General features: G+C 35.5%; 1 protein-coding gene across 2 annotated transcripts in view; it reads left to right on the forward strand.

Annotated features, from left to right (window-relative positions):
* The window catches only part of ZNF260 (zinc finger protein 260), a 74,504-nt gene extending 64,917 nt beyond the window's left edge, over window positions 1-9,587 (forward strand). The window contains exons 6-7 of one of the 2 annotated variants that reach the window (XM_032591452.2): window positions 6,297-6,546; window positions 6,616-9,587. In XM_032591452.2, coding sequence (XP_032447343.2) covers window positions 6,297-6,546; window positions 6,616-7,508 — 1,143 coding nt within the window. In that variant the 3' untranslated portion in view covers window positions 7,509-9,587. Of the gene's footprint in view, window positions 1-5,809 lie in introns of both variants that reach the window. The other variant, XM_030297987.2, reaches the window with a different exon arrangement.
* Window positions 9,588-10,444: the final 857 nt, after the last annotated feature.

A 10,444-nucleotide genomic window follows, 5' to 3' on the forward strand; every position in this document is an offset into this window, starting at 1 on the left:
CCTCCTCTCTTTCCCACACTGTTGGTAATTGTGATTATTATTTCAGTTTTAAATAGTATCAGTTGTACCCTTCTTCCCTCCCCATTCATATATATGAAATTATTTGCATCTTCGCCTTTGATTGTGCAGTGAGCCATCTATCAAAGTCCTATCCATCATTTACCCTTGGGCTTCATTTTTATTAAATTGTCCCTTCATTATCACTTTTAGCCCAGTATCTCTAATCTTCTATTCCCATAGCATATTATAGTTTCCAGAGCAACTTGAATTCTAAGTATATGCTCTCTTACATTTGTATTTTTCCCTTTCATGTTTAAGACCTACATTGAAGCTCATTGAGACAAAAGCTGGTATTTTACCCTTGTTATCTGCAGTCTTAAGCACAAAGAAGATGATTAATAAATAACTGGTGATTGTTGTAGAGCTTCAGGTGTGGAAAGATTTACTTTTTCAGCTTTATTGAGGTATAATTTCCATAAAAGTCAACCCCTTTAGTATATTATTTGATAAATTTGGTAATTGTATACAGTCATAAAACCAACACCAAAACCAACATATAGAACAGATCCATCAACAGTTCTTTGTGCCCTTTTGCTGTAGAGCCATACCCCTCCCCCATCCCTGGTGATCACTAATTGGCTTTATGTTACTAGGACTTGCCATTTCTAGAATTCATATAAATGTAGTCATTCACTGCATAATCTTTAGCATTTAATTTCTTTGATTTAGTTTTACATTTTTGAGATTAATTCATGTTATGTATATGAATTTTCATTTTTTATTGCTGATTATTATTATAAGTATGGACATAATTTGTCATTGATAGACATTTAGATTACTTCCATTTTTGACTATTATGAACATTCATATACTAGGTCTTTGTGTCAACATATATGTTCATTTTTCTTGAATAAATGCCTAGAAATGGGATTGCTGCACAGAATAAGTATATATTGAACTTTATAAAATACTCAGATTATGTTCCAAAGTAGCTGTATCATTTTTCACTCCCACCTACAGTTTTTTGAGAGATAGTTGCTTCGCATTCTTACACTTGGAATGGCAGTTTTTTAAATTTTAGCCATTTTAATGGGTGTGTAATGTATCTCACTGGGATTTTAATATGCATTTCTGATCACTAGTTTGGATGAACGTCTAATGTACTTATTGGCCATTCATATATCTGATTTTGTGAATATCTTTTCTAGTCTCTTACCCATTTTATAAATTAGATTACCTTTTTTTACTGAGATTTAGGAGTTCTATATATTTTGGATATGAGCCCTTCATCAGTTTCTACCAGTCTGGCTTTTCTTTTTTTTAACTGTGTTTTTGAAGGGCATTAGTTTTTTATTTTGATTAAGTCTACCATTTTTTCTTTATAAAAGAAATAGTTTTAACACTTATGTTGAGGTCTTTAATTCATTTTGAGTAAATTTTTGCCTATGGCATGCAGTAAAGGTTGAGGGTTTTTGTTTTCTGATTTTAGAAATTATAGCATTGATGTGAGTGACAGTATATTACTAGAGTCAGCTCTTGCAGTGATTTATAAGAAAATGAGGAGGCATGCCTGGCTGGCTCAGTTGGTACAGCATACAAGTCTTGATCTCAGGTTTGTAAGTTTGAGCCCCATGCTGGTTGTAGAGATTACTTAAAAGTAAAATCTTAAAAAAAAAAAAAAGAAAAAGAAAATGAGGATAAAAGTTTGAGAGGGACAGGACAGATCAGGATAACATTGAAGATTTGCAGCCAGTAGAAAACATTTATAAAAGAAAGGATTGAGAGTGAGGACAAGACAAGAGCTCTTCACAAAAGAAGAGCTTTGGTGCCAGTCATTTCAGGCACAATGATAGAAAGAAAACACATGAAAACTGAAATTGAGGGCAACGACAGTTTCTGTATCTAGAAATGATAGTATCAATAATCAAAACACTGCAGTAAATCAGATTTCAAGGCAAAAATGGCTGTTTTCTGGCCTATTTTACTTTTTTTCATTAATATGTACTTTGCTGTTTAGCCATGTGAAACTTAACTGCAACTAGATAAAAAGAGTACTATCTATAGTTACTATACGATTATAGATCAGTTCAGGTTAAAAGGCTCAAGTCTTCAAGGACATCTCTGCAGGTATATAACATGTAGGGGCTTTTAAAAATGAAATAGGATTATAGTTATGCTTGCACCATCCTTCGTCACCCACAGTTCCTCCTCCACATAGGCAACCACTTTCAACTCAATAAACTGGTGTTTATTCTCACATTTTATGCATCTATTTTACCTACTTTTGATTTAACCATTTTACAATATTATCAGCTTGGGGATGCCTGGCTGGCTTAGTTGGTAGAGCACGCGACTCTTGATCTCGGGTTTGTAAGTTCAAGCCCCACTCTGGGTGTAGAGATTACTTAAAAATAAAATCTTTTGGGGTGCCTGGGTGGTTCAGTCAATTGTGGGTCCGACTTCGGCTCAGGTCATGATCTCCTGGTTCATGGGTTTGAGCCCTGCATCAGGCTCTGTGCTGATAGCTCAGAGCCTGGAGCCTGCTTTGGATTCTGTGTCTCCCTCTCTCTCTGCCCCTCCCCTGCTTGTGCTTTCTCTCTCTCTCAAAAATAAATAAACATTAAACTACATTTTTGTTCTTTTTTAATTTCTTTTTTTTTTTTTTAACATTTATTCATTTTTTGAGAGACAGAGAGAGACAGAGCATGTGTGGGGAAGGGGCAGAGAGAGAGAGAGAAACACGGACTCCAAAGCAAGCTCCAGGCTCTGAACTGATAGCACAGAGCCCAATGTGGGGCTTGAACCCATGGACCGTGAGATCATGACCTGAGCCAAAGTTGGACCCGCAACCAACTGAGCCACCCAGGTGCCCCTAAACTACATTTAAAAAAATAAAAATAAAATCTTTTGAAAATAAAATCTTTTATACATACAGAATTTTATATATTATATGTATATAAATATATATATGATCAACTTGTTAACATGAAAGATGGAATTTAGAAATTTTCCTGTATTAATTTTTCTTCATATTTTCTCTGGAACTCCTTTAGGAGATCTTGAACCTCTTAGACGCCTCCACTAACCCGCTAATTTTCTAATCATTATTTCTTTCTCCCTTCCTTCTTTCCATTCTTCCTTTTTTTTTTTTTTTTAATTATTCTGGGAGATTTCCTGGAATTTTTTCCCCTAAGCTGTTGAATTTTTTAGTTCAACATATTTCTTATTTGCAAAAGCACTTCTTTATAGAACTCTGTTGATAGGGGTGCCTGGGTGGCTTAGTTGGTTAAGCATCCGACTTCAGCTCAGATCATGATCTCTCAGTCCATGAGTTTGAGCCCCATGTCGGGCTCTGTGCTGGCAACTCAGAGCCTGGAGCCTGCTTCAGATGCTGTGTTTCCCTCTCTCTGCACTCCCCCGTTCACACTCTGTCTCTCTTGCTCTCAAAAATAAACATGAAAAAAAAATTAAAAAAAGAAAAAGAACTCTGTTGATATTTCTGTGTTTTCAGTGCTTCTGTGATACTAATTACAGTATTGTTTATGTGTGTGTTTCTTTTGTTCCTTTCCTTGTTTTTTCCTATTTGTTTTGATCTAGCTTTCACATTAGGGCTTTCATCATTTTTTTTGTGATCTTTAGCTCTATGTTAAAATTTAACATTGAGGTACCAGAAACACTATTGTAATCTTTGTGCATGGTTGGGGCTTGTAAAATGGTGGGCTTCACTATGCAGCATTTAGTCAGATATCTAGATGATTCTTTTTTTTTTAATCTTTTTTTTTTTTTTTCAACGTTTATTTATTTTTGGGACAGAGAGAGACAGAGCATGAACGGGGGAGGGGCAGAGAGAGAGGGAGACACAGAATGGGAAACAGGCTCCAGGCTCTGAGCCATCAGCCCAGAGCCTGGCGCGGGGCTCGAACTCACGGACCGCGAGATCGTGACCTGGCTGAAGTCGGACGCTTAACCGACTGCGCCACCCAGGCGCCCCTAGATGATTCTTTTAAATGACTCCAAATGTGAATATCTGTAAGTGTTTTCATGACCTTTTCATTTTTTCAGTAAAGAACCCTCCCTGGGTGCCTGGGCGGCTCAGTTGGTTGAGTGTGTGATTTGATTTCAGCTCAGATCATGAACTCATGGTTTGTGAGTTTGAGCCCCGCATGCAGCTCCGTGCTGTCCATGTGGAGCCTGCTTGGGATTCTGTCTCTGCCCCTTGTGTGCCCTCTTTCTCCCTCTCTCTCAGAATAAATAAAAATAAGGAAGGAAGGAAGGAGGGAGGGAGGGAGGGAGGGAGGGAGGGAGGGAAGGAAGGAAGGAAGGAAGGAAGGAAGGAAGGAAGGAAGGAAAGGAAAGGAAAGGAAGGAGGGAGGGAGGGAGGGAGGGAGTGAGGGAGAAGGAAGGAAGGAAGGAAGGAATAAAGGAAGAGACAGAGGGGGGAGGGAGGAAGGGAAGGAGGGAGGAAGGAAGGAAGGGAGGGCGGGAGGAGGAAGGAAGGAAGTGAGGGAGGAGGGAAGGGAAGGAAGGAGGGAAGGAAGGAGGGAGGAGGAAGGAGGGAGGGAGGGAAGGAAGGAAGGAAGGAAGGAAGGAAGGAAGGAAGGAAGGAAGGAAGGAAGGAAAAAGAAACCAACCCATCTATTGTTTGACACCACCAACCACCAGCATTTCTAAAGAGCAGCAGTAGAAAGGGGTTGGAACCCTATTCTACATAGGAATTTTTACTCCCTCTTTTCAGTATCTACTTTGCCTATCATCACTAAGTTTGGAGGCTCCTGGTTATACTTTGGATAATAAATTCCTATGTCCTTCCAGTTAGGAGAATTAGGTACATAAGCTGCTGCTTTTATAATCATTGTATAAGTTCCACCTTCTACTCTTACCCAGTCACTCCAGTTATAGAGCCTTTGTGTTGACAGCTGTATCACAAATTACCTTGCTTCTAGGTAGCATCCTCTTTTGCTGGCTTTTTATTTAAGCCACTTGATTCTGCTGTTAATTTATAGTTCTTTATTTGCTTTCCTTTCAAAATTTCCTAAATCTTTTCATCCACCGGTGTCTTCTCAACCTCTGCAGTGTTTATGAGTATATTCCCTTCATCCTCGTACTATCATTTGAATGGAGTTTCAGGAAGATACAGAATAAATATCTTATTTAACCGTATGTCCTCTTTAATAATTCTATTTATTTTATTTTTTATCCTTTCATCTTAGGCTCTCCCAATCTTATGTGTTTGTTTTTTCATCCTGTTTGTTACCTGTTCTTTATATTTTATTTTACTGATTTATAAAATGCAAAAGTTACATTTAAAAACAATTTGAGCAGGGTGCCTGAGTGGCTCAGTTGGTTAAGCCTCCCAACTCTCGACTTCGGCTCATGTCATGTTCTCACAGTTCATGGGTTCGAGCCCCACGTTGGGCTCTGTGCTGATGGTGCAGAGCCTGCTTGGGATCCTCTCTCTTTCCCTCTCTCTCTGTCCTTCCCCGGCTCGTGTGCACACTCCCCCTCTCTCTTTCTCAAAATAAATAAACTTAAAAAAATAATAAAAATAAAAACAGTTTAAACTACATGCTCCTGTGAATGTTATTTGTATTTAAGCTTTCTTTTTACTGTGGGACTAGGTTTGAAATAAAGAGTCTATTTTACAATACCACATTTAAAAATTTTTGTTAAAAATACTGGAAAAAATCACAAGTGTTAGTGTTGATGATGATGATAGCCACTTTATTGGATATTTACTACATGCTAGGCACTAAATATTTTACAGTTATTAGCTCTTTTCAATGATGATTTTGTTTTTATTCCCTTTTAGAAAAGGTCTGGGAAATTTATAAATAGATGAAGATTCATCATGGAAGACATGAGATTTAAGTCTCATCTTTCTCCATGAAAATATAGTTTAGAAAAAACTCAGAAAACCTGGGCATAACAGAAAAGTATTTCCTTTGAGGACAGATGTTGATTCTTTACAACTACATCTCTGTGTATGAGACTCAGTTTAAGAGAGTTCAGAACATAATTTATACTCAAATATAAGTGAAGCTAAGAAAGAACCATTAAGAATACAATTGATATTATATGTTTCATCCCAATCTGTAATTGTCTAATCTCAGGATAAGCAATGTAAGTCTTTCATCATAAATTCAGCTTCATTAGATACCTGAGAATTAATACTGGAGAGAAACCTATGAATTTGGTGAATGTGGAAAAGCTTTCATCTATGTCACATTGTCAAGAAATACTGAAGAATTCTTGTTGGAAAAAATATCTGCGTGATAAGAATGTTGGAAAGCCTTAAGCCTGAAGCAGATCTCCTTCAGCATGATCAAATTCATACTAGAGAGAAACCTCATGAATGTAATGAATGTGGAAAAACCTTCAGCCTGAAGGAAAACCTCATAGAGCATAAGAAAATGCATACTGGAGAAAAATCACATGAATGTACTGAATGTGGTAAAGTATTCTCTCGAGTCTCATCCCTTACTCTACATTTGAGAAGTCATAGAGGAAAGAAACCATATAAATGTAATAAATGTGGAAAAGCCTTCAGTCAGAAGAGAAACTTCCTTTCTCATCAGAAACATCATACGGCAGAGAAACTCTATGAGTGTGGGAAAGCTTCTATTCAGATGTCAAGCCTCATTAAACACCAGAGAAATCATACTGGAAACAAACCCTATGCATGTAAGGAATGTGGAAAAGCCTTCAATGGCAAATCATATCTCACTGAGCATGAGAAAATCCATACAGGAGAGAAACCATTCGAATGTAATCAATGTGGAAGAGCCTTCAGCCAGAAGCAGTACCTCATTAAACATCAGAATATCCACAGTGGAAAGAAACCCTTTAAATGTAATGAATGTGGAAAAGCCTTTAGCCAGAAAGAAAACCTGATTATCCATCAAAGAATACATACTGGAGAGAAACCTTATGAATGCAAGGGGTGTGGGAAAGCTTTCATTCAGAAGTCAAGCCTCATTAGACACCAGAGAAGTCATACAGGAGAGAAACCCTATATATGTAAAGAATGTGGGAAAGCCTTCAGTGGCAAATCAAATCTCACTGAGCATGAGAAAATTCATATTGGAGAGAAACCCTATAAATGTAATGAATGTGGAACAATCTTCAGGCAGAAGCAATACCTCATTAAACATCACAATATTCATACAGGAGAGAAACCCTATGAATGTAATAAATGTGGAAAAGCCTTCTCTCGAATCACATCACTTATTGTACATGTGAGAATTCATACAGGGGATAAACCTTATGAATGTAAAATATGTGGGAAAGCCTTCTGTCAAAGCTCATCTCTTACTGTTCATATGAGAAGCCATACAGGTGAAAAGCCCTATGGTTGTAATGAATGTGGAAAAGCCTTCTCTCAGTTCTCAACTCTTGCTCTACATATGAGAATCCATACTGGAGAAAAACCTTATCAGTGTAGTGAATGTGGGAAAGCTTTTAGCCAGAAGTCACATCATATTAGACACCAGAGAATTCATACTCACTAAAGCTCGATAAACGCCTTGAATTTAGGAAAAGCTTCAGCAAAACTCAGACTTAATGGTATACCAGAAATTCATTTTATAATAAAGTGGCTTGAATGTGGAAAATACTTCAACAAATCAAAACTTAAATACTAACAATTTTAATAAGTATCATAGTTTAAAAACCTATGCTCCCAGAACTCCCACAGCAAACATTGTTAATGATGTACTTTTAGGAGCAATCTCATTGAAGTAAGTATGGATCCAGTCATGGACACTAAGCAGCATGGTTCTGGAAGGCCTACCTGATGCATTAAGACAAAGATATGAGAGGTATAAAGATTTTAAATTAAGAGACAAAATTGTCATTTTTAAAATTTTTTGCTACAGATGTAATCAAAAGTATTTGTTCTTGATGCATTCATAGAAATCAAAGATTGGGACAGAATATTGTATTCAGAAACATGCATGCCTTTATGGGGAATTGGTAATTGATAGAGATGATATCAAAAGTTGGTAGGGGAATTATGGATGATTCAAAAAATGGTCTCAGGGTAACTGATTCTTCATGTGGAAAAAATATTGGATCTCTGCCATAGTAATACATTAAAGAATTTATTATGAAATCCAAAAGTATTGTAAAGACCAGAATGCAAAAAGCAAAACTTGGTAACATAAGAATTTTATAGGAGAATTTTATAGGAGAATATACCTCCAGTAGGAAAGAATTTCTAAAATAGATTCCAGAACACACACTCTTGAGTGTACATGCATATACCCAAGAAACTGATACATGTACTTAAGTTAGGGAGTCATGTATCTTTATGTTCATTGCAGCATGAATTACATTAGCAAAAAATTGGAAACGTGTGTTGCTTGTGAAATGGATAAATACAATGTGATATAGGCACACAGTAGAATATTCTCTAGTAGTTAAGTATAACATAACAGATTATATATATAAATAGAAAGACCTGAAAAATCATGTGGCGTGAAAAAAATGAAGAGATCAATATGTTATAATCGTTAGCTCTGTGAATTTGAATGAAATCAACACTATTATTAAGCATTAGTTATGGAAGAACATTTTTATGGAAAACTGAAGAATGGATTGGAAGGATACACACTCATTTCCCAAAAGTGATTGCCTCTAGAAAGAAAGGTAGCAGAAAAGAAATGGGACCAAGCATGGTTGTTAAAGGATATTTCAGTTTTGTATCTAAATACCATCATTAAAAAGAAATAAAGATTCCAACTAAATATAACAAAATGTTAGTTAACTCTGGGTTGTGGTAATATATGTGTTCTATTGTTTGTGCTATTCCTGAAAATTAAAAAAGATAGATAGGAGTAGGAAAGTTGTACATGCAGTACATGTAATAATGAACTCACAATCCCAGGCAGATGCTACTATTTTATAGAAAATATTTCTAAAATCATACCTTTATTGGAAGTTATTTTTTTTAATTGGATGGTAGCTTAAATTATTTAAATGTACTCTTGCATGTCACATCACTAATACGTGTGGTCTCAGAAATTAAAGCATGATTCTGCAACAGGTTAAGTGGGTTACATACATTTAAGAATCATATGATTTAATAATACTTGCACAGACTTGATACTAAGAACTAGTTTTTACTGAAACATCAGAAATTTTAAGAGTCCACATAACCAGTATTAGCATTAATAATTTGATATTTTTTAAATGAAGAAACCAAGTTACTCTTAAATTTTTAAATATGCCACTGAGTAAAACTTCAACTCTTGCATTTTACCTTCAATTTTAACCTCAGAGATTTTTATTCTCTATTCTGCCAGATATAATTGATAAATCCCCTGTTTGTTTGTTTCTTTGGTGAAAATGGTGCTAAAAGAGATCTGAGACCTAAACAATATTGTTTTATGTGAAGCAAATCTTTTTGCCAATTTTTGTTTACTTGATCCCTTTCTACAACAACCTGACACATAAAGAGTTGTTAATGCTCTTTTTGAACAGTGATAAAAATGAGTATGCAATATTTAAACCTTAGGCATATGTCAAATATATCAATTTCTTTGAAATACAAAATAATGAAATGCTAATAAAACCATAGTACTACACCACTTATTAGCAGTTTTGAAGATTGGTCTTAAGATTATAAATTCCAGGGTTTGCTTATGTGTTTACATGAATCTAAATTATCCTCTATTTTCTTCCATTCTTCATTAAACATTCCCCTTGTATTTCTTAAGTGTTTTGCCCTTCCATTTGTACAGCTTTGAAGTCACCAGAGCAATTTAGAACTCTTAATTCAGACCAAACTAGGAGGATTACCTTTTGGTGCCTGCAGTGGGTTGGTGCCAAGGTGCAACAATGATTACGATAGATAAAGATGAGTAACACCTGTGATACTGTATACTGTAAATTTACTCTGATATTCCCTACTGATTCAACTTGTTGCTAGTTATTTGCCACCACAAACAACCCTACAGTAAATATTTTTTTTTTAACATTCTTAAAATCAGACCTTACATTTCAGATGTTTTTATTTCTGAGGCAAAAGATTGTTAGATTAAAGGACATATACTATTTTTTAATTTTAATAGATAATATCGGTCATTTTCAGAAACACATCTTTCCTCTAACCCTGCAATAGATGGTAATATACTACTTAAATTTATGTTTGTCTGATGAGCATACACCTCAACTGCTCCTAGATTTGCTGCTTTGTAAATTTTTGCATTGTTGGCTCATTTTCCTATAGGATTATTTATCTGTCAATTTTGAAGACCTCTTTATATGTTAGACGTTAGGAATTTGCCTAATTTTTGTCATAAAAATATTTTTCCATAAAAATATCTTAAATTTCTGTGTAATCAATATGTATTTTTTCTAAGCTTACGGATTGGTTAAAAAGATACTTTAATCTCTAGATTGTATATGTAATTTTTCTTAGGTTTTCTTGCAAGTTGTTTATTGT

Source organism: Lynx canadensis, chromosome E2, assembly GCF_007474595.2.
Source record: "Lynx canadensis isolate LIC74 chromosome E2, mLynCan4.pri.v2, whole genome shotgun sequence".
In the NCBI taxonomy this organism is placed as follows: Eukaryota; Metazoa; Chordata; class Mammalia; order Carnivora; family Felidae; genus Lynx; species Lynx canadensis.